Source organism: Pyxicephalus adspersus, chromosome 1 (genome assembly GCF_032062135.1).
Source record: "Pyxicephalus adspersus chromosome 1, UCB_Pads_2.0, whole genome shotgun sequence".
Classification (NCBI taxonomy): Eukaryota; Metazoa; Chordata; class Amphibia; order Anura; family Pyxicephalidae; genus Pyxicephalus; species Pyxicephalus adspersus.
In genome coordinates, this window is record NC_092858.1 from 139,645,328 (window position 1) to 139,670,376 (window position 25,049).

Below are 25,049 nucleotides of genomic sequence, written 5' to 3' on the forward strand. Positions count from 1 at the left end.
TCACCTGTCCTTTTCTGCAATACCACCTACCTGATCCTTAATTTTGTAAAGTGGGACTTTGATTCCAGTTTAAAGAGATTGGCCGACAATCGTTCGCTATCTATTGTGTGTACGGTCGTTCAGTGATCATGGATGGTTCTGTGATACACTTTCTCCAGTACATGTCACTTCCTACATCGTTCAAACAATGGTAATTAGTGTGTGTACATCATTGGTGGATTATATTTGAATGATTGTATCGTTACAGCATGTACAGAATTGTGCAGAATAGGATCGTTCAAAATAATAGTGAATATTCGTTGATTGGTTGTTAATCGTTTGCCTGGTGGAAAATAAAGTACAACCATTGAAACACATGGACCTGAATGAATCTCCAGAGACTATCAGATTCACTTATAAATAGACCACAAAGTGATGGTGAATTGTTTTGTGGATTTTCCAGGGGGCCATTGATCACAGTCAGATAAGTCCAATCAGCACCTCTGGCCAGTCTGACGCCTCCATAGCGGATCAGTATCGCTCACAGATCTTAATATGAAAGGCGATGAATACATTGTAAGCTCCCACCCATGGGGCGATCAATGCCATCAATCACGCGGCCCCCCCTCTCCCACTCGTCTCGCCTTATCTGGCAGCAGCCTATCAGAAAATCGTCCTACGTTGTCCTTCTGCCAATCAGAAGACATAGCCCCGCCCTCTTTCCCGGGCTGCGATTAGTCAATAGACAAGACATCACAGTCTTTGCTTTAACCAATCAGAATCCTCCAGCATGTTTCATTAGTAATGAATGAGCCTCGTGTTTTTCTTACCCAGCCAGTACGCTGAAGGGGCGGGGCGACCAGGCGCGTACAGTACATAAGATGCCATAAGTGGGTGTGGTCACATGCCGGAATCACGGCTTCGAGAAAACAAGGGGTGTGTCTGATGTGTGGAATATTAATGAGGGGGTGTGGCTATAGACAGGCTGTGTACCGCACTGTGGTCTGCACCTTTACATCAGGAGATCTCCCTCCGCTGCCATGTCTTCCATATTGCAGCCGTTCACCGTCACCGGGGGGCCCTGCGAGCTCTCCCGGGCAGGAGGTCATGGAAGCAGGCGTGTGGTGTCCAGATCCCTGGCTGCTGCAGCGCCGGGAGGAGGGCGAGGGAAGATCACACACCCCGGCAAGGCGATCCTAGCTGGTGAGTATGTTACCCATCATCATCATCATCAGTATGACCGGGATCTGTAACACCCAATATGTCACAGGAGGCATGTACCCTTCCCATTGCATGGCCACTGCCATCCTACCCTCACCATGGGGTGTGTACTGCCATTATACCCTCACCATAGGGTGTGTACTGCCATCCTACCCTCACCATGGGGTGTGCACTGCCATTATACCCTCACCATGGGGTGTGTACTGCCATCCTACCCTCACCATGGGCTGCGCACTGCCATCCTACCCTCACCATGGGATGGGGTGTGCACTGCCATCATACCCTCACTATGGGGTGTGCACTGCCATCCTACCCTCACCATGGGGTGGGTAGGATGGCAGTGCACACCCCATGTACTATGCATGGTATATCTGTAATCTAGTGATCATCATATGAGATACTTTGTAGTGTAATATGCAGCAGTGCTACAACATAAAGGGCTCTATTTATACATCAGGGACTCAGACATTGCCTGATGGAAATCTTCCAGGTCCATGTGTTTTCATTTCAGTAATTGATTCCCACCAAAGAATGTTTGGGGGAATGTCAGATTTCCTGTTTTATAAATAGAGTGCCATGTGATTGTTTATTTGTGTATTTGGACCTCATGAGGATGATGGTTCCTGGCACATGCACTATGATCCGAGATCACTGCTTAAACTGGTCCCTAATGACCACAGTGTCTTTATTTATCACAATCAATATACAGGTAGTCCCTGGGTTACATACGGGATAGGGACTGTAGGTTTGTTCTTAAGTTGAATTTGTATGTAAGTTGGAACAGGAACTCCCTCTCTCTGTATTGGCAGCAATATATACTGATGACATGCTCTCCTGTACTCTATTGTTTTTTTAGCCTACATAAGAATGGATGGTTGTTCGTTTTAACTGAGAATCCTCATTCCATGTTATCGATGGACACAAGTTTTACAAATGATGATAGGACGATGAGTTGGGCACCTTTCAGATTTTGTTCATTTTAAAGAACATTTATCTAGCGTACACACAGGTCTTGGTGGCCAAGGCAACAGCATTGCTTTGCTGGAAAAAAAAAAAGGTATTGCATAGTGGAAAGAACTGATAGGAGTGGAGGATGGGTAGTCCAGCCATGAGTCCTGTAGTCCAGCAGGCAGCGCTGACAACACTGCTTGGAATCTCAGAGCTGCAAAGTCACTGGGTTGTCTTCCTGAACAGGAAGTTTTAAACTGAGAAAAATTAAACTGAAAACTGGCAAAAAACCCCAAAACACTTACTTTCAATCCTGCAGGGCAGTCCGATCCATCCAAAGGTCTCTTCCATCGGGTCCCGCGTTGTCCCGGAGCCGGCGCTTTGGGTGCCACCATCTTCTCCTCTTCCAGGTTCTTCTTCCTACATCACCCGACCCAGGTGCAAGATCGGGTGACATAGGATGAGAAAAAATTTGCCGATTCCACTGCACACCCATGAGAAAAGGATTTTTTTTCTTTTTGTAAAAGGGTGTTGCACTTAAAAACAAAACAAAAAAAAACCAAAAAAAAATTCAGAATTTTTACCATACAAATAAGGGTTGTTTACCCTATATTGTACAGTGAAATCTGAGTTTAGGTACGCTTTAAGGCACTGGATCACGTCAGATCGGCTATGTGTAATTGTAGTGGTTTTAAGTTATTGGAAATGTGTCTGTATTGCAACAAGGTACAGATGTGTATTTTTCTATACACATGAACAGAGCCAGAACAATCACAAGATGGATATTGACTGATGTACTGTGCACTGCTTATGATCGATTGCAAGCTGAAAATAGAATCTTCCATCTCAGGGCACCCAATAACGAGATGTATCCTGTATGGTTCAAGCAATCATTCCATGCCTATTGCAAATTACTGGGATTAAAGCACCAAACTACAAATTTGGAAGCCTGATACAGGTAGATTGATACTCACAAAAACCTGTACAATTTAGAGGTCCTTTTGATCAGGTCAAAAAGTCTGCATGGACTGTGTGATGGGGGAAATATAATTCTTGTGGTAGATAAAAATTCTGTGCTCATTAGGGACCAGTTTAAGCGGCGACCCCACATATACAAATGTATTTTAAATTAGGATTATGGTAGAAGAAGCATCCCAGATTACCAGTGCTTTATATAGTATTATAAATTGTATTATTATTACACAGTATTTATATAGTGCCATCATAATATGCAGTGCAGTACAAAGCCCATAGTCATGTCTCTAGCTGTCCCTCAAAGGAGCTCACAATCTAAAGTCCCTACCATAGTCATATGTTAAAGTATTTATGTATGTTATTGTATGTTAATCTCTAGTACAGTCTAAGATCACTTTTGGGGGTGAAGCCAATTAACCTAACTGCATGTCCTGTCTTTCAAGTTTCCTTACCAGACAGATCTTTGGAGGCTAGATCAGAGAACTGATCAGAGATACAAATGTTCCCTGATAAATATTGTTCTTCTATAGATAAGCAGGCACCAGAATGCTCACCCTGTGGCCCTGTTCTCCTCCCCCTCCAATGATTCAATGACTTGGCCAAACTGACTTTTCAGGTTTGTAGCAATTCCTTATCAGTGGTGTTTTAAATTTTGCTGCTAGAACCTGAGAGCCATAGCCTAAACTAAAACAAAAGATATATATATATATATATATATATATATATATAATGCACATTTTCTAGATCTAGTTGGTATAGCCATCCTTCTAAATTGTTTAGTTATCTGAAATACAGGATTTTTAAGTGTAATGACCTGTATTGTTTTCTATTAGGGAGAATGTAGGGAGCTCATCCCACTCGTCCATCTCTTTCCATAGAACAGAACAATGCTTTTTTTTAATATTGAACATGTGTACCTAGATAAAGTTCCCCTTGTAAAGTAACACAAATACCTGTTGATCCCGCCTGTGAAATGTACCCAATGCGGCTTACTGTGTTTGAGTGGCAACAATTCTGCACTGCTCCTCAATACAGGGAAGAGTTGCCACTGTGCCAGCTTGTACTACAGTGGGATGAGAAGATATTGCAGGGGGTTTGGCTAAGAATATTGTTGATTCACAAGGTAGAGAAAGGTAAAGAAAGGGGAGGTAAAGAAGTGGTCCCCAACTTGTGACCCAAGAACCCCGCTTAGGAGGGCGCACCGGCCAGAGCCGTGGTCCATGTCCCCCGTATGAATCACAGTCTCAGGGCAGTGGGTGGGTTGTGTCTCTGGACACAACCTGCCTACTCTTCCATCCCAGGCGCAGATCTGCGATGGGAGAGTGGGGGGCTTCTGGCATCATGACGTCACTCTGAGGGAAGTTTCTTACCCTTTGAGTGACACACGGCTCCCTGTGCATGCATGGTCTGGAGTCAGTGGTTCATGGGTCTAAAAATGTTGGGGACCACTGCTTTACATAACTGACCTCTGCAACAAGTATGCAACTAAGGAGCCCCAGGTTTTTTATTCTACATGCATATTTTAGGTCATTGATGAAAACAAACTTTGACACATTGTGTTGGCCCATATTTCTCTTTTGAGAGACATATTTGAAAAATAATGATTTAATTGTGCATATAAAAAATTGCTAGAATAGATCTGGCTTGTTTTGACAGATGGATAAGTGAAGGATGGGTTACATTCTAGGGTTGTAAATCTTTTCTTTAGACATTTTCAGTTTCTGCTTGAGCAGTTTTATTGACATCAGCTGAATTGAAATGGATTGTGTGTCCTATAAATCTGAAGGTTGTCACTGTACTTCATGGATAACAAGCACTCCTAGTGATGCATAATTCATCTAGTGAAGTCTGTATTCAATATTCCTGGCATACATTCACTTAAATATATTGCTATGCTTTACTGCATAAATAAATACCATTATTACTGTTCATATCGGCTGATTAAATCTGGTAGGAGGGCTGTGTGGTGCCTGGTAAGTAGACCTTTTGCTGGCCATATTTTGGTCGGTCGGGGCATGATCAAGATTTCCCATATATCGAATATTTATCTATGGCCTCCTTTTAATGTGCCCCTCTTGTTCTGACCACCAATAGAGGAAAGTGTTCACCCCGATTAATCGGTGGTCAGAGTTGTGGTAATAAAGGGAATTCCCATTATTTTTGATATACTAGAACATTTGACCAGTGCATGGCCAGGAGAAATCCCGTCACTGCGTTATCTCTGAAAAAACAATGTCTGGATGACTTGTGTGTGCATATGTTGGCACAGTTTTAAATATTTGTATTATTATTATTTATTTCTTGACCTACAATAGAAAGGGAAGGAAGCTCTCTACAAAGTAGGGCATTGTATACTTGATCAGATCTAATACCAATTTTACGTTTAAAGTTTTACGTTTAAAGTCCCAAAACACAACATGTTTAAGATATTCTGACCTTCTGGTGCTGGGGTGGGGATGAAGTGTGTTGAAGATGAGCGTATTTCCCTCTTGAAAGAACAGAGACTCCTTGCTATAGATAGAGTTTTTACAGACATGAAAGAGCCAAAAATTGGTTGCTTATGCTAGTCCACTGTTGAATTGCCTTCAGATCAGATTTTTTCTTTTTATTGGATCGTTGGATCAGTAATCAGGTTGTAAGTGGGAATCAGCATTTGTATACTAGACCTAAGGGAAATTCTTTCTTCTGACTCTTCCCTAACTTTCTGTCCCAGTCACCAGGACAAAATACAAGGCGGAATGTCCCTAGTGGGGTCACACACAGCTTCCAAAAATGTTGACTTTATATACAAATTAAGCCTGAAGGGGACATTCTTGTTACTTTCTATTACATCAGCTTATATAGAATTTTGTGGTTGTCTTTGGGAAATCACTTCTCATCCCCTATGATTTTTTGTCTTGCAGGTGGAATTGCAGGGGGCATTGAAATCTGCATCACATTCCCTACAGAATATGTCAAGACTCAGCTTCAGTTAGATGAAAAAGCCAATCCCCCCCGCTATAAAGGAATAGGTAAGGTAGTGTGACCACATATTACCTGGTCATAATGATGAATAGCCCACTTACCTGTCATGTCACCTACAGGGCACTGTGTCAAGGTTACTGTGCAGGATCATGGAATCCGAGGCTTGTATCGAGGCCTTAGCTCATTGTTGTATGGATCCATTCCCAAGTCTGCAGTAAGGTATGAAATCTGTACCATAAAATAAGGTAATAAACCACCCCACAACCTATTGCCATATGTAAGAAAAAGAAGGGGGTTTCTTTAAGAAGCAAAATGTGCATGGAAAACATAAAATAGCAGAAAATAGAATTTTTCCAGGAACAGAAAAAGAAGTGTACTTTTACTTAGGAGTAGTACCACGTTTTTCATTGACTTATGGCGGTGTCACATTTACGTTTCTCTCATTCTGCTAGCCTTTACTTGTTCTCTGTCAGCACATTTGTATGCATCAGAGCCTAACCCAACAACCCCATCAAAGTCCCAGGTCACCCCTCCCAGTCTGAGTTCTGGGTCACATATGGTACATTTATGTTCTTGGAATTTATGGAAAATAGAATTGCACTGGGAATGGTTGAGATCAACCATGACTGTTCCTCCTACATAGGGCACATCTAACCAAATTCTGTTGCAGACTTTTATTCTTTCCTTTCACTTTTGTTCATTTTCTAAAGAACCAACAGAACAGAGATAATGTACAGTGGTGTATGTTCATATGCAATGATATCAAAATCTGTATCCTAATTTATCATAAATTAACTTATTTGCTTTTTAGGTTTGGTACATTTGAATTTCTGAGTAATTCTGCCAGGAGTACTTCGGGAAAATTGGATGGGAAGGCCAGCTTTATGTGTGGCCTAGGGGCAGGTGTTGCAGAGGCTGTTATGATCGTCTGCCCAATGGAAACAATCAAGGTGCGTGATTTTGTGTGTGATTGGTTTATATTTGCTAGCTGTACAAATCTGACCTTAATTGTTAAGATGAAAAGGTTGTTGACCATCTTTGCATTTCACTGTTTTTCTCCTCTTTAAAATGCAATGTGCCAAGCACAACAGATGGTGGAGGAATTTCTATACCAACCAATACATTTTTTAAAATGACTTTTTAAATACTGTTGATACAGCAATAGTTTTGATTAAAGAGGAGATCTGGGTTTTTGCCAATGTTTTTTTTATCTAAGCATGATAACATTAACCATATGAAAATAAAAATGTGACACTCCCTGTAGTAGCCTTGAAACTCGGACTTTTAGATCTAACATTTAAATTCTCCTAATACATAATGTCCAGCATCTACCAAAAACTGTATGGGCCTACCATTTATACATCAGAATTATTTTTGGCATTCCTTTAAAAAAACAAAAGGGCAAGTTTTTTTAAAGCTTTTTTTGCCTCTTTCAGGTAAAATTCATCCATGACCAGGCTTCATCTACACCAAAGTATCGTGGGTTCTACCATGGAGTACGGGAAATCATACGAGAACAAGGTAACTACTGTGATCAAATATATCTTTTGAAAGGTTTTTGGGGAGAATTTTCCTGCTATTATAACTTCATACATGAAAACTATTATTAATACTACATGATTGCTGAAGAAATGATTGCTTCATATAAAGCTGATGAAATGATTGCTTGATATAGAGCAATTGCTGCAGCAAGTGTTCAGACGTAAGAAGCCCAATGTCCCGAGAGATATAGGAAACTCCCAGGTTGTTAACCTTACCAGCATCTACAAAAAGACTGAAATGTGATATATCAGATTGAATGTTTTTTTTCAAATTAGTGGCTTTTATTTCCAACAATGCAAACCAGTACATTATTTATTTTGTCACAATACAGCATCCAGACTATAAACTATATTTTGACTGATGTCCTACATGTTATATTAACAGTGCCACATCAGCAGATCATTGATGCATATGTAAATCGAGAAAAACAAAATGTTGTATATTGCAGCTTACCTGTCCTCGGATGTTATTTTTTTTACGTTTTTAGGCTAAGAACATTTACCAAAAACTATAGATCTTCTAAAAATGCATGTTTTACTTCTGTGAACTGAAAAAGTGTAAGGAAAATCTTTATTGGTTGTGTAAAGTATTGGTCCTATCATTGTAATGTAATGCAGATGCATGAGTGGCACTGTTCATCTCCAACACATTGCAATGTATGGTAATTCACAACCATATCTTTGTCGTACGGCGTGTTGAAAAATTGAGTTCATGTGTGATTTCCAGTCAGTTGCAGTCTGGTAGCAAACCAGACTGAAATCATGTGATTAGGTTCTTAGAGTGGCTTGCAGTCTGCCATCAATGTACAGATGCTATTGTAGGGCCCCCTGGATATGCCAGGTGTCCCACATGAGGTCATCTATAACTAAGTGGAACACTACTGATCTACACAGATGTGTGACTTAGTGGGTATGCAGAATTGAAGAAAAACGCTACGATCATGAAATTCCTTGATCAGAATGCAGATGCAGAGTTCTTCAGTGTTCTCCCCAGCCCTATTTAGCCGGGCGCACCCCCTGGCACTGTTGGCCAGCTGTTTTTGGGTTGGTACTGAAAAGTTGGTCACAATACAAGGGCACTGGACAGTTGGGGCATAAAACAAAGACAATGGAAAACTGACATAACAGAAGGGTGGGCATTAGAAAGTTGGAACAAGGTATAGGGGTTAATGGATTCCAACGGCAACAACACATGGGAACACTAAATTTGTCATGTGTTGCCCTGCCCACATGTCGATTGCCTGTCTATAGCTTTTTCCTACCCAGCTTAATAAAATTCCTAGGGATAACACTCCTTGCATTTAAAAACCTAATATTTTTCAATAATAATACAACTATGTTTTATACTATCGTTTTCCTGCAGTTTTATCAGTATTAATCATCCTCTACCTATAAACATTTGTGAATGTCTTCAGGTGATGATCCCCACAGAGCAATGAATCCCATTATCACTGGGACATTTGGGGCCATTGCTGGAGCTGCTAGTGTCTTTGGAAATACGCCTTTAGATGTTATCAAGACCAGAATGCAGGTAACTTACTGTGTGCAACCGCTTTGTTTAATGAGTCTGATGATTCTGTATTGCTAGACTACACCTGATATGTGTTATGGTAAAGCAAGTAAAAGCAGCATGTCATGTACTTGTTATATTCTCCACATACAGGGAATTTATATTATGTATTGAAGTTTCTATACTTTGGTGTAATACTTGAGAATGTCCGTGATTAAGGGGTCGTTCCCCCTTTAGCCGTGCTTTTGCATTTCACAAATAGCATACACTGCTGTGAGTTTGCTGCCCAACACAACACAATTGGGTTTAGCATGCTAATAAATATTAACATGTTCTGTAATGCAACACACTAGTGAGAATAAAATAAACAAAACGAACAAAAAAGCATCAACATTATAAGATAGATTGATGTTCTGCCTTGTGCATTGTTTATTAGGGCTCTCGGGGCACTGAGCAGAATGTGGATTACGCTTTTATTGCTTTTAGGGTATAGGTTATATACGAGGTATCTATGCCATAAAAACCCCTTTGTATCAGACATCCTTGGTCTGCTTTGGAATCCATTGATAAGCACTTTGTTACCAGCAGTAACTTCATGAATATGCTGGTAAATAGTATCATCGTCAGCTCATGCATGTCAGTTGATCACCATCATTCTGAATAAAGCGATCGGAATGGTAATGCTGTTTTAGTAAAAATATTTTTTCTTTCCTGCCCCTAATCTTCTTTTTACCTGTTTATTTTAAGAACACTAGTCCTCTTCATAAATGTATATTCTTTTCCAATTGCCAGGGCTTAGAAGCTTATAAATATAAGAACACATTTGATTGTGCAAGCCAAATTCTACGCAACGAGGGGCCTTTAGCGTAAGTACCCTTTATGGTTTCTGATTACTTTTTTGCATTTATTTATTCAGTTTTTATAGTAAAATGTAGTAACAGGATAACTTTGATCACAGTTGTGAAAGTTTCTTTCTAATGTGTTTTTCTCATAATTAGGTTCTACAAAGGGACTATTCCTCGGTTGGGCAGAGTGTGCCTGGATGTTGCCATTGTATTTGTTATTTATGAAGAAGTAGTTAAAGTCCTCAACAGAGTCTGGAAAACATCCTAACCAAATCTCCTACTTGAATTGGAAACTGAGGCTCTCAGAGAGGGGCTGTAGTGTCTTAATTCTGTGAACACTCCTTCATTTCCTTCAGTGTATTGTGCTTCTTGTTTTATTGTAAATTATCAAGATACCTAACCCATTAGGTACGCGTCTTATGCCAAAATAGACTTTTTTTTTTATTTTTTGGACTTGCCTCAATTTTGTCAGCTATTAACATACTCCCTGTTGCCAAACAGCTAGGAATCTGTCCTGGTCCAATTCTAGGAAAGGAAGATATAGGTTTTATATAGTAGACATTTAATGGGCTGAGCAAAAGACAATTGCTATTCGGTAATCTATAGAAAGGAATCGTGAGGTTACTGCCTCCATTTATATTCCATCTGACCTTTTTTAAATATAAAACTGCTAGAGGAAAATTGATTGTTTTTTTTGTAACACACTTAATTTCTTCAGCTTTTATCTGGTACAAACCTTGGCTCAGCTGACTGCCCGCTAGTCACCTCTTCTGGGTCAAGTAGCCAGGTTGAGAAGAGCATTTAGTTTTTGGTCCCTCCCTTCTGCTTTAATAGGTTTTAAAGAAATACTTTTAATGGCTGTCTTGCTTTTTAATATAAAATGCATGCATAAGTTTAAACACATGTGTAAATACAAAGTAATCGCACATGTGCAGATAGAATTTGAGTCTGAAATGATCAAAATATCCCACAAAACCAAAAAGGTAAAAGCAAAAAATGTTTTTATAATGTATTTATTGGAGAAACAAAACTCTCTATCTTTACCAGCACCCCTATAACTTGCTAGAATACAAACACTGAAAATGCACTGTTTATATTGTTGAGTGTATTTTTAACTTTTGCTCTGCCATGACCCAAACAACTTGGTCTGTTACCTAGTTTTGCCAATATTTTTAATAATAGAGCAGAGTAATTAATACCATATAGAGTACTGTTCTTAGCACCAAGTTATAATTATTATTATTATTATCCAGTATTTATATAGGGCTGATATATTAAAAGCGCTTTACAAAGGGTACCGATTGCCACACTCTACTATAAAGGGAGGTTCAAGCCTGGAAGCAAGAGTCTTAGATAAGGAAAAGATCTCTTGGAGTCCCATTCCCCAGTCTATTTAAGTAATGGGAGGATATTTTATATCTATATTGCTTCTTAAATTCACGGCTTAGAATTTTAAAAAGTACCCAAAATAGTTAAATTTTAAAATTTCACACCTAATTATTTTAGCATATTTTAAATGTTAGAAATGTAAATATAAAACAAGAATAGCACTGATTTATCATAATTGAGTTTTAGGATGTGATTCAATGGCCAGTTAAAAAATATAATAGAAAGAAAAGTGCTTTTCTTGAACATTATAAAATGCACATTGCAATACATTAGGGATGACATACTGAATAAATATTTATTGTTCCCTTAGCAGGGGTAATATTCCCCATGCAAAGGAATTTTAGCTTAGTAATTCAGGACCTTACATAAGTCAGGAACAATGCCATGTTTGCTTGCATTTGAAAGTGGTGTGTTCTTTTAGCATGTAAATGGAATTACATATTATATTTGCTCAGACATGTATTGTCTGGAACATTTGCAGCAATTCCACTGCAAGCTATCTCCTAGAAAAGGGAGAATGTACAAACCTAGTAATTTGTTCCATTTCCTTGCATGTGCAATTTTCACCACATTCACTAAGCTAAATAAAAATTCCTTTGCATGGCGATAATTCAATTATTCAAACCCACTATATCAAAACCTTGCAGGTGATTTTGGTATGCATTTAGTGCTAGTAGTTTAGAGATAGTTTATTTGAGAATCTGATTGCAGTCACCGTTACATTTCTTTACACCTTGGTTCCACATTTATGATAATGTAACCAAGACAGTGAAACCTTGAAGTTAAACAGCAACTCCAATCAACACATAAAACCATACTGAACTGTCAAACGTATTTAAGATTGATTGTCACAAGTTAGAAAGTCCTCTTAAATTAACTTCCGTTTAGGTTTTATGTAACATTTCTATTGCTATATGGAGTAGAGACGTTCAGAAAACCTGGGTAGGGCTGCAGGCTTTGCCGGGCTTCCTATGCTTAGTAGTATGGATTTTTGGGTAACGTTCCCAACAGCCTACAGTGAGTGTAAATGTTCACAATCAGACTTTTCATAATTGTGTGGTAAGTGGAATTAAGCATCTCTAGTTTACAAATACATAGAAATGAGATCAGATATTCTTTGGTTACAGGGGTACTGACAAAGGATTTTTCGTACGTATTTTATGTACATGTAGTATCTGTCCCTTCTATTTCCAAAATTGACTGGACCATACTCTGTAAATCAAGAGACAATAGCTTGAATTATTCTCATGAATTAAAACGTTTCTTCAATGCGGCCCGTTTTAGCAGATTGATGAAGGTAAACAAATTAGAAAGGTATATAGCTGAGAATTGACATGTTATGGCATATGTTAATATGTCATATATAGGAAGTTGGAATTGGACGCTAGAATACAGCTGATGTGTGGACACATTGTAAGCTGAGCCCACTAACTACAAAATATCATTTCACCAGAAACCATTTTGTGCCTAAGTGACCACAGATTCCTAGTCTTGTTGGTTTGCCAGTTTCTTCTTTATTGGTTTCAGCTAAAATATCTTAAGTTATTTCTCTTTTAGCACCTTACTTTTGTCTTTATTGTCTCTATTTTCTAATGTTTTTGTGCCAAACATCTGTGTAAACCTTTTGTGACTTATATAGCTACTGTCTGCCTAACCTGCTCAGTCTGTGACATCTTACAGTTTACTTATTTTACCAGGCAGAACACTTACTTTGCTTTGTAATTTGTGTAAATAAACTGTCTACATCACAATGTTTGGTTTGTTAACCACCTGAGCATTACACTGAGGTCTAGATTTCTGTTCCAAAAGCGTTACAGGTTTTCATTAATTTTTTTTTTTAAATTGTAGACCTGTAACTTACAGAAATTTGTCCGAACACTGGAACACGACGGATGGACGATCGCAGCGGGACCAGGTAAGTGATCGATAAACCCGAACTTTTCTCACTGTATTTACATACGGTGAGAAAAATTCGGGGTTATCGAAAATAGTAACTTTTTTTACCCCGTACCAAGGTCGGGGTTATCGGTTAGGTGGTTAAAATACTCATTCAGGTGTGTATTCTGTCATTTAAAATGGCACATTGGTCACATTACACAGGTTAACTTGCTGCATATGACCGTGTGTGTGTGTGTGTGTGTGTGTGTGTGTGTGTATATATGTATAGATATAGTGTGTAGTCCCCGAGTTAAGGACATCCTGCTCACTCGTGCAGGACGAATTAATGGGGGGAAATCTTTTGCTAAACACAGCTGAGGTTGTGGTGATCTTAGGGGGTGAGCTCTTTCTGCAGCCTCTTGTAACTCTTTAATGACCAAGACAAACTTTGCAGTTGTTTCTTTTTCCATATCAAAGCACAGCTTGCTCCAGAAGTTAATGAACAGGGACTACCTGTATATACACATACAGCCAATAAAGCCAATATATTTGTGGTATCAAAAGCCAAAACAAGGGTTACATGGAATCCTAGGGTTTTTCAGCACTTGCAATGAGTTCCTTGAACTTTGGCTGGTTAACCTCCCATGCTATGTGACCTTGTTGTTTTGAGGCCATGGTCACTTGGCAGAATGAATGGAAAGATACCAAAGCTTATTTTAACTTTCTGTAAGGGGTCTTCTTTCCGTTGACCACCAACTCAAGGCATTTTCCCATTGACCTTAGTTCCTCCAAGACTTGGTAAATAGTTTGTGGATTCCTCGGGGGTAAAAAGGTTGGGAAATGCTGACCTATGATTTTATCCCCCGGGTTTTACAACTTTACCCCTAGATATTAAAGGACTTAAACTTAGTGGTGGCAAGCTGCAGTATAGATGGTTACGGAGGTAACTCTAATTGAGGTGTTAATATATTTCCACTTTCTGAATGCCTCCCTCAAGTGTCTAAAAGCCACATTTACATATTAGAAAAACAAAAATTTAATTTTGCACACTGTAAGAAAATTTATGTATAAGCAGTTTATAACTTTAAATTGAATAATTGTCTTTTTTAAAAAAAGATATAGAATAGTGAGTGAATGTTGCCTAAACCACAGTGACTTTTTAATATCACTAGTATGCTTTCTATAAATAGTCTGCTCCTGCACTCCCTTTTACATCATGTTGACAGATGGCGAAGCTTAATTATCACAAATTGAAGAAAGTTACTAGTAAATCATGAAAGCTGAGCATTTCAACCATTCTGGTCCCGGCTTACTCCTTAGCGATAGTCCAAAGAATTATGACCACTCATACTACCTACTCCTACTTTAATGGCACAAAGAAATTTTCCTAACCTGGCAAACACAATAGTGAGTTCTCCAGCATGGTTGTCTCTTTCCCCTGATCAGTCAGCTGGGCACGGATGTGGAGGCTGCAGGCAGTAAATGTTGCCAAGTCTTGGTCAGTTTTTTTGGAGATGTGAAATCATGGCGTTACCAATGGCTTTTGAATATTACAGGATTTATAAATCTCCAACATATTCCGCAGCGCTGTACATTGTTGGTGGTTTTCACCATTTCTGGTTGAACACTAGAGGGCAGCAAAGTGATTACAATGCGAGCTTCCTATGTTTCATGTATCCTTACATTGAGTATCCGGAATGGGGGAGTTGCTCTCTACAGCACAATGGTAGGGGGTTTATAAATGATGATGTCTCAAATAGAGCATGAATTGTAACTCTCTTGTTATTTAGGTATAAAAGGCATTTATAGGGAATATATTGACACATATTTTGAAGGGAATGTATCAAGACTTCATTTTTGTTTTTTATTGTAGTGATAAAAGATGTTAAGAAGCTTGATAAAGTTTCTCCTGAGAATGGCAAACACTTTATCTGGGCACAGAAATGTTCCAGGTCTGTATGTTCAGCCATACATACACAAAAGAGAAAAATCCTGACAGGAGGGTAGACACATATCTGTCAGGGATTCTTCTGCCATTAGAAAAGCCTGTCAATTTATTATTATTAATAATAAACAGGATTTATATAGCGCCAACATATTACACAGCGCCAATTGGTACTTTTTTCAACAAAAGTTACTTCCAGATTAAGAACATATCTGTTTGTTTTACCATTACCTCTGAGTAGAAGGGCTTTGTTTATAATAATCAGTTTGTGCACTTCCTGTGCTCTAATAAGGAAAGCTGCAGTGTCTGCATCCCGTTAGTAAGTCATTACCCTTAAGCTACGTACACACTTCCAATTATTATCGTTGGTAAACGAACGACGAACGATCCTGCACGATATCTGCGAACGATCGTATAGCACCGATCCTGCACATAGAGATAACGACACGATCGTTCGTAGATATTGTACACACAATAGATGCGATCGTTTGAACGATACAGGAAGTTACGTGCACTGCAGGAACGTTCGTTCATCACGCATGCTCAGACCATGGACGATCAATGAACGATCGTACACACGAACGATGGTCAACGATCGTCGTCCAGTCCGATCCGCCGGTCCGGTTGTTCATTTCCAACGACTTTCCTCGTTCGTCGGCGTCGTTGGTTACTTTTTTTACGAACGATTTTTGCCCAATCGATCGTTCGTCGTTCGTTCGTCGTTCATTTTGACGATAAAAATTGGAAGTGTGTACGCAGCTTTAGTCTTTGAAATTCTTAATACAGGTGTTCTGTCAGAATTTCCTTCCTAAACACAGTGGATGCCTAAATTTGACTGGAGATGACATTTTTTGGTCACATCCTCTACACCAATAATGTACAAAACTCCTTCAGGTTGTCAAATTGAATTTTATTTTCAATTTAGGAGATTTCAGGGGCTGCAGAATGGAATGGGAGGGACATTTCTTTATAACGTTAAATTACAAAATTTCCCTTACTCTTAAGAAGCTACTCCTGGTATATATATATATATATATATATATATATATATATATATAATATTCACTAAGGAGGAGCTAAGTTTGAACTTTCCCAGAGTATGATAAAGTGGCATTTATACAGTGTGGTGATTTTAGCTCACACCTTGGTTCTCTATTTGGGCCACAAGGGGGCAGACTTGCTGCATAAATACAACTAGATAATCTCCTGGATTCTGATGTTCCTTTTTTCTCATTTTGCTTCTCTGGAAGGACAGTTATTATTATTAAACATTATATAGCGCCAACATTTTATGCAGCACTGTACATTAAATAGGGGTTGCAGACAAATACACGCAGTGATGCAGGAGGAACAGAAACTGCCCGAAGAGCTTACAATCTAGGAGGTGGGTGAAGTATCACACAATAGGAGGGGGATATGGAATGGTGGGTAGGTAATAAGGGTTTAAGAGCTGGAAGAAGGCGAGTGGGAAAGTTTGAAAGCAATGGGTTTTGAGTGCTCTTTTAAATGAGCAGAAAATAGGAGGAAGCCGAATAGGATGAGGAAGACCATTCCAGAGAGTGGGGGCAGCTCTAGAAAAGTCTTGGAGCCGTGCGTCTGATGAGGTTAATCCGTTTACAGTGGATTCAGGCCATAAACACACGAGTATTGTTTAATTGAAGCTTGCAAACAATTCTATTAAGTACAGGGCTTTTCAATAGATAGCTTAAAGTCACCCTGTCATTATACAAAACAGACCCAGATAAGCTCTTTTTGTAAAAGACAAGCTGCTCAACCCCACTCAATGAACATGTCCTCTTAATTGGGACTCCTGGAAATCTTTTTAATAATACAATAGTATTTCAATCTTCTATCAAAGATGTGGAGCTCCGGGTTTTTTTTTTCCATAGTATGACTGCTTTACAGCTGTAATGAAAATAGCCCATTGTTTGCCAAACTCAATGAGCCATCCGAGCTGTGACTTCTCTTTATGAGAGCTGAATCTGTGTTTCAATCAGACATAGGGAGCTGGAAGGCAAACTGCTATGGTTTCCCTTTGTCTTGTAATAAATATTTATTTGTAAGAGAAAGATTGTTTATATGGTAGACGGGATAATAAGGATATAACAAGAAAAAATATCAACTCAAATCAACCCTTTAAAGCAGTGGTCGCCAACCTTTTCAGTCCCCCGGACCACTAAATTTACCGGCTCCTGACTGTGCATGCGTGGGGAGCCGGTTGTCAATCAAAGCGGGAGAAACCTCCCCCATAGTGATGTCATCATGACATAATCCCACCCACTCTCCCATCGCAGATCTGAGCCTGCCTAGGGATACAGCCCGTCCACTTTCCTGAGCCTGGGAGCCATGGTCTGCGGCTCTGACTTGTACACTGCTTGGGGGGGGGCACTGGTTGGCGACTACTGCTTTACAGTATATGTCTCAGGCACTGTCTGTTGAGATGGATTGTATACTAGCGCGTTTTACCTGTCAGATATTTCATCAGTGATGCTGGTCAATCCAGCAAACCTGGAATGGTTTATTTCTATTTTCTAGCAAATGTTTTGAATCCCATTCCAGATTTGCTGGATCACCCAGCTTCACTGATGAAAGTGTATCCTCTCCAGTCTTGGCGAGCTTTAATAAATCAGGGCCTATGTATCTACTTTGGGTATCCTGACCCTTTTAGCAACCAAAACCTGTCCTTTGATATGATAAGTAGGCGCATAGGTTCATACAACAGTAACGGACTCCGAGTAATCATTTTCAAAACATGACTAATAGAAAAGGCAACATGGGTATGAGTAAGCAAGTCTGTATTTATCTAAGACTCACAAACTAACCTCTCTGTAGAAACAGTGCAAAGTTCAGGCTTTGTTCCTTTATGAGCTGATGTCATAGTTCCACTTCCTACCTGACTTGTCATTGTTGGAGGCAGAGAAAAACAAATGCAACTTTTATTTGCTTAAGTCACCGAGCTGACCGACTTGTATTACTGAAACTAGAAAACAAATCTCCATAGAAATATGATATATATATATATATATATATATATATATGTGTGTGATATTTAAACATTGATATTAAGGTTAGAAATTTGGTTTTTACTTATTAGTACTAGTACTTAGTATTAGTATTTTATTCCTTAATCTCCACACGTGGAAGTTATACTCCGCTTCCAGCTAGTAATCATGCAGAGTGACACTATCACAGGCAGGGAAGGACAAAGCTGCCAGGTTATTAAAAACTATGAATCTGACATCATCATAAATATTTAATAAATCTGGCATAATTTTTCTATGAACTTTGAAAAGGGAAATTATTGAAATAAAAGTTCACGTCAGCATGTTACAATCTCTTTCAATATTTGGTATGTGTAATATGTCGGCTCTGTAAGAATACATAATCATTACCAAAAAGCTAAAGTCACATACAAAAGTCCAGTTTTTTAATCTAAAAAGCACAAAATGTTCTGACCTTACTTTTCTGTACGGCTGGTAATGCTTGGTCAAGAACTGACCCAACCTGTGATTGGATGGTGAAGAAGCAGAAATACACTGGTGAGATCATTGACCCTGTAGAGTAGCAGTCACAGAAGCTGGGCTATGTGTTTGGCTGAATGAAATTACAGGAGAGAATACAAATCCTTCCATTCAGAGTAAAGACTGCAGCCATTAAGGACGGCTGTGGCCCGGTTTGGGACACCCAGTGCTGGTCCGCAGGCTGGTAGTTGGAACCCCTGCTGTAGAGCACATCACTTATCATTCAGTTCCCTGTGCACTGTAAATATATTCCTGACTGTAATTGAATATAGGTTTCCCCATGAAGACACAAATATATAAAAGTATAAAAAAATACCAGTGTTGCAACCCTTTTACACTTTCTACAATGGATAAAAGACATTTTTGCTTTTGATATTCTTTTAACACTTATTTCTATTGTTGTCTGGACATTCTCTTTTATGATATATTGTGTCCCAGTCACATTGTTTAAATATTTTATTTCCCCGACACTTGGATGTAGTTCTCAATTATCTTATGTGGCCTGGTCACATTTTTAGAATTTTTGTTTTTTTCAACTGACAACTGGAGGTACCCTTCAATTAAATAATGTGATCTGACAATTTTTTATGTTACTATTTAACATTTTTACTCTGATCAGATAATGCAGTTTGGAAGGACAGTAAAGCTATCAGTCTTTCCAGACATGTACATTATGTTTATGCTCCAAGTCAGTGTTTCTTGACATTGGGGAACCCTTGAAATAACGTTCAGGTCCCCTTTTATAATTATTATATCTATAACTCACAGTATATTATCTTGGTGATCAGTGGGAATAATGGCCCCATTTTTAAGTTTAGGTCTACCTTAAGCTGTATTGTATCACAAAATTCTGCTATAAAATTAATTGACTAGAAGAGGAAAGTTTTAGGCAGTTTACAAGAGGAGATCAACAATAAGAATATAATCCTAATAAAAAGTAGGTGACACAAAAAGCTTCAGTAGTGAATCAGAAAAGAGTCTGAACAATGTTAGATCACTTTGGAATCTAAAAGTATTCACATATTTGCATTTCAACTGTGTATTTACTAAGTGACAACTTTTAGTGAACATTACCCGAAAGAAAAAACACTGGTGCTCATTTACTAATGATGTTTATGTTGTTCACTCAAAATGTATTCTCACTCTGCTGGGGATGAGGTGAAGTTCTGCTGGTTTAAGCCACCCAATCATGTGCAAAAACCATGTTTATCTTTTTTTATCTTACTCATGATTGGGTATTTCCAGTAGTAGTTAGTCAACTGAACTTTTTCTTGCAATGTTGAAGTCATTTCCCAGCCTTTCAAGCTGCTTCATCAGTTTGGATGCAGCAGCTTGGAAGGCTGCAAAATGTTTTCAACATTACAAGAACAAGCCCAGTTGAATGCTTACTCCTATATCACATTAACCAGGGTCAATAAGAACCTTCACAGACATGTTATATATTACAGGTAGTCTCCGGGTTAGGGACATCTGACATACAGACAACTAGATAAAAACAGGGCTTCCCTGCTCTTTAGTGTGCAGGACAGTGGCTTGGTGGGAGTTGCATGACTTGCAGAAAAAATCTTTTGCTAAACACAGCTGAGGTTGTGGGTGACCTTAAGAACTGAGCTGATCTCTAAAATTTTGTAACTTTTTAATGACCAAGATAATATCTGCAGTTGTTGTTTGCATATCAAAGCACAGCTTGCTCTTGAAGTTAATGAATGTCCAGGCTCCATAAAGATTTTTTTTTTTTTGCTTTGTTTGTGATTAACTCACAGTGAGGATTTTATACAGTAAAGGTGCGTACACACTTCCAATTTTTATCGTTCCAATCGAACGACGAACGATCGATTGGGCAAAAAATCGTTCGTAAAAAAGTAACCAACGACGCCGACGAACGAGGAAAGTTGTTGGAAACGAACGACCGGACCGGCGGATCGGATTGGGCGACGATCGTTGAACATCGTTCGTGTGTACGGTCGTTCGTTGATCGTCCATGTTCAGAGCATGCGTAATGAACGAACGCTCGTTCACTTTCCTGTTGTGCACATAGTTCCTCTATCGCTCAAACGATCGTATCTATTGTGTGTACAATATCTACGAACGATCGTGTCGTTATCCCTATGTGCAGGATCGGTGCTATACGATTGTTCGTAGATATCGTGCAGGATCGTTCGTCGTTCGTTTTCCAACGATAATAATTGGAAGTGTGTACGTAGCTTTACTGACAACATGCAGCCTAATAATATGTTGAGGCAAACATCTGTCCTAATTGCATTTATTAAAATATTGTACCTGTTCAGACCTACATACATATTCAACTTAAGAACAAACCTAAAGTCCCTATCTCATATGTAACCCTGGGACTACCTGTATGTGTAAAGGTAAATTATTTATACCTAGCAAAGTATTAATTCACACTGATTTACCTTTAGTAAATCTATTCTTCATGTCTGTTAATGACTCTGAATGAGAAGTGTCTACATCCAGATGATGATGACCAGTCTGGTACACTCTGGTACAACCTCTCCTAACTGGATGGATGCAAAGTCCATCAAGACACCATGATGAAGCCTACCAAAAATAATCAGCAACAAAAAAAAGATACAAAATTTTTGGCACAAGCCCACAAAACTCACACATATTGATATAGGTGAAATGCTGCAATCTGGGTCCAATCCCAGTGTACATGAACCGGTTTATCATGTCGTCTTCCAGCTAAATGGTCTGTGGTATGGGGCTGGCAAGTCTCAAGGTCTCTGCCCAGACTAGAGATTGTTCTATTTGTTTTTCTACTTTATCAAAATCTCTGGAATTTTCAGCATGCATTCCTACAGGGTTAGCCCAACCTATTTATTTCTATATTTAAGCTATTCTGCATGCTAGCATGGCAAATCTTTCCTTGTGTTTATTTTTTAAACCATGTATGTAAGTCCAACCCAATGAAAGGGAACGTGTGCAGAAAGCCTAAGTACAACACTGTCACAAAACTGCTGAGGTACCTCCTGCTGAATATGGAAATAATCACGTCTTCAATTCAGCTTCTGCTAGAAGTGTTGCTGTTCTTGTCATAAAACATACCCATCCTATTTTGTTTCCTCTTTTGTCTGATTCTTGTCTATTGATTTTCCGTATTACATGCTATGGGTCAATACTAATTGGATAACTTATTTGATCAAAATGGAATTTTAAAGGTTAATCGCAATTTCTTAATAAAATATACCATATAAAACATTTATATAGTGTGGTATATTGGATTGCTACACAAGTCATTTTGTAATTTAATGGTAATAAAACTTGTCCTCATTAGAGCAGCAGAAGTGCCACAGCTTAATATAATAACCATATATTCCATTTAGAATTATTGTGCAAAGAACATGGAAAACAAATAGATATTGCTTCAAACCAGAGAAAGGTAAGATTCTGCCATGAAGTTTCCAAAACTCTTTGCAATGCACATTGATCACCCAGAAGATATTTTTATAGTGTTATACTTTAATTCTTGCAATATAATGATGCATTTCTAGAAAAGGCTCCATTAAAACAGTGTGATGATTTGAGCTTTATAAGTTCTTTACAAGCCACGTTGTGCCTTCTAAGGGCCAGACTCGATTTATAAAGAGATTAAAGCATTTTGGTTACCTTTTTATTTCAGAGAAAACAGGCTTACCAATGTTTTATAAACAATTCATCTGCAAAATATGCAATGTGGGTTTTATTAGTTGGGTCATCATCCAGGTTTAAGTTACTCTAACAAATTCTGCAAAAAAGCTCACCTTGTTAAAGAATGAGGTAAAAACTTACATCTACTGCTCAGGACAGCTTTAGAGGAGGATTTCATCACAATAAAAATGTGCTCAAAGTGTCTTTTGTTGTGCTCCCATCAGTAATCAGTAGTCCCTTCTGCTGACCCCCTATATTTCTGTCTACATTTTTATATGAAATGGCCAGACCATTCTTCCTACTTTTATCCTTTTGCATTATTTTTCACAATGCTTTACTTACAGCGTTAAATGATGTTTAAAATTATTTTACTTAGAATAAGTTCTTTTAGCATTTTGGGCAAATATGCCAAAGTGTTCCCCTTCTATATACTTTGCAGACCTTCCCTCTTTACCACCCTGTCCCACTTAAATGCCCAAAGGAGGCACCTCCTCTCCTATGCTCCCTGTCTGGCCCCAGTCACACCCTAGTTTAGACAAATTGAAAGAATTTTGTTAATTCAAAGCACCTTTGGATTTGTTATATTTAGCCATGAGAAAAATAAAAAAAATATTTGTTTTAACTCTTAGATTGTAAGCTCTTCTGGGCAGGGCTGTCTCCTCTTGTGTCACTGTCTGTATTTGTCTGACATGTGCAACCCCCATTTAATCTACAGTGCTGTATAATATGTTAAAGTATTAAACAGGATTTATATAGCACTATTAAAAGTAAGTTGTGTGTCTTTTAAATGTGTTGTTTTAAAAATTATTGATCAGTTAGATTTTATAAATACTTTATATCCTTTGCATTGAACTGCATAACCTTAATGACTGTGGCTACAATTCATGCTCTGTTCGGTATATATTCATTTGTAGCCATCGTATTGTGCTGAACAGAGCTGAGACTACAAGTGTAATACTCCCATCCATTATACACAATGCAAGGTATCATGGGACATGTAGTTTCCCTACAAGCAGGAAGCTTCAGATGGAAAAAGTGAAAACCACCAGCAGACTCTACACATTAAATACATAACTTTTGTCAGTAGGAACACATTTAGGAAATAGAATATTGATATAGGAGTGTGTACTTTTTATTCTAATTGTAAGGACTGTGACTTAAGATCTTATTTACCTGTTCAATAAATGATTTGGTACAGGGATCCATCATAGAGAGAGTGACATTTTCCCTACTGTAGCAGCAGAGGAATATACTGTGTATCTTAAAGGACCAATAATTGCTTTTAGTAACAAAATACAACCAGATTAGTGAATTATTTTCAGAAATGTTAGCTGCCAAGGACAAAATCATACCACTTCAAATCACAAGAAATCTGAGAAGAGCAACAGAACTCCTAGGAAATAAACAGGAGGCGGCTTGCAGTCACTTGGTTCCCTACAGTCACAGCTGATGACAGATGCTTATCTCAGCCATTCTAATAATATCACAAGCCTGGTGTCCTGTTTCTCAGATCACAGTTCTTTCTAGGACATAAAGTGTTAAAGATCATTTTACCTCCTATGCACACTGACCATGCCTGTGGCTTGCCCAAGGGTACATTCAGTAGGGTGGTGGTAAAATGATATTTACACAGAAAAGGTGAGAAAACCTGTCAATTGTCTGAAGAATCCTCTAGGCTGAAGGCCAGGTAATTATCTATTAGAGATAATTATCTATTATTAGCAGGGATTTGGTAATGTATCCACATAGGAAATCGGTTCAAATCAGCATTGTGCTTGCTCTCATGCCGTTATTCCGATGCAGAACTGCAAATTTCATACCGGTATCTCTGCAATCAGAGCTATTTTAGGTAAATTACACATGGGCGTTGTGTCTTAAAGGTCTTGCAAACACTTAGATGCCTGCAGCTCTTGCAAAGCCTTCACTAAAGCTTCCTTACACTTCTTTTCAAGCACTTCATCTTTTCCAGCACCCATTATCATATTAGAAAATACTAACAAACAAGGAGTCATCAGCAGAATGACTTACTCAGTGCTTTATTCACACAGGTAATTCGAATGACCATGACATCGCCTTGACATGTCTTGCACTACTAATACTTACTCTAAAGATAGCATAGCATACCGCTGATGACTCCTTGTTTTCGAGTATTTTCTAATTTGTTGGAACTAAGCAAAGTCTGGGGAGGTGGAGGAATCCCTGTGCTGAACAGTGGGGCCGGTGGCTTTTCTCCAGCGGTAGCAGAATCCATTACATATACTGAGACACATATGGAGACTATTGCAAACCATAAGCCTTACATTTTAATTAGCCTGGCTGTAATGGTAATCTAATGGCTTCAATGCTTCCTGAGTTACTGAACTGAAAAAAAACAAACAGGCTTTACTTGCTGTATAAAGTATTCGGAAAACTCTGAAATCAAATTAGCAGGACAATGAAAAGATAGAAGGTAGCAGTGGTGTTCCATTTACAGATTGAGCTGTTTTTTTCTCTTAGAACAGATTTCCTTAAATGGTCAGCTAAAGGGACAGACAACCAAATACTGAAGTTTTGGCATAGAAACAGTAAAGCATGTACCCTTGATATATTGTTGTAAAGAAAGGCCCTTAAGCTTACATACACACGTGCAATTATTGTCGTTGTTGTATGTTGTAACAACTAAAGACTGCACGATGCATGAACGAG

The 25,049-nt window shown here is 38.6% G+C and overlaps 2 protein-coding genes across 2 annotated transcripts in view; one reads left to right on the forward strand and one right to left on the reverse strand.

Annotated features, from left to right (window-relative positions):
• TEKT1 (tektin 1) overlaps window positions 1-21,604 on the reverse strand; it is a 32,350-nt gene extending 10,746 nt beyond the window's left edge. The window contains exon 1 of the mRNA XM_072429043.1: window positions 21,341-21,604. The gene's annotated coding sequence lies outside the window, so the exon portion shown is untranslated. The remainder of the gene's footprint in view (window positions 1-21,340) is intronic.
• Window positions 942-13,123, forward strand: LOC140334094 (tricarboxylate transport protein, mitochondrial-like). The gene is made up of 8 exons (XM_072416250.1): window positions 942-1,182; window positions 6,027-6,134; window positions 6,207-6,306; window positions 6,899-7,037; window positions 7,524-7,608; window positions 9,035-9,159; window positions 9,931-10,004; window positions 10,137-13,123. Exons 1-8 carry the CDS (start codon window positions 1,020-1,022, stop codon window positions 10,249-10,251), a joined length of 909 nt encoding a protein of 302 aa, XP_072272351.1. The 5' UTR covers window positions 942-1,019; the 3' UTR covers window positions 10,252-13,123.
• Window positions 21,605-25,049: the final 3,445 nt, after the last annotated feature.

Coding starts and splice junctions, on each gene's coding strand:
- LOC140334094 (XM_072416250.1), top strand. CDS start 1,020: ATGTCTTCCATATTGCAGCCGTTCACCGTCACCGGGGGGCCCTGCGAG. Junction 6,307..6,898: donor ATTCCCAAGTCTGCAGTAAG/GTATGAAATCTG, acceptor TTTGCTTTTTAG/GTTTGGTACATTTGAATTTC. Junction 9,160..9,930: donor TTATCAAGACCAGAATGCAG/GTAACTTACTGT, acceptor TCCAATTGCCAG/GGCTTAGAAGCTTATAAATA.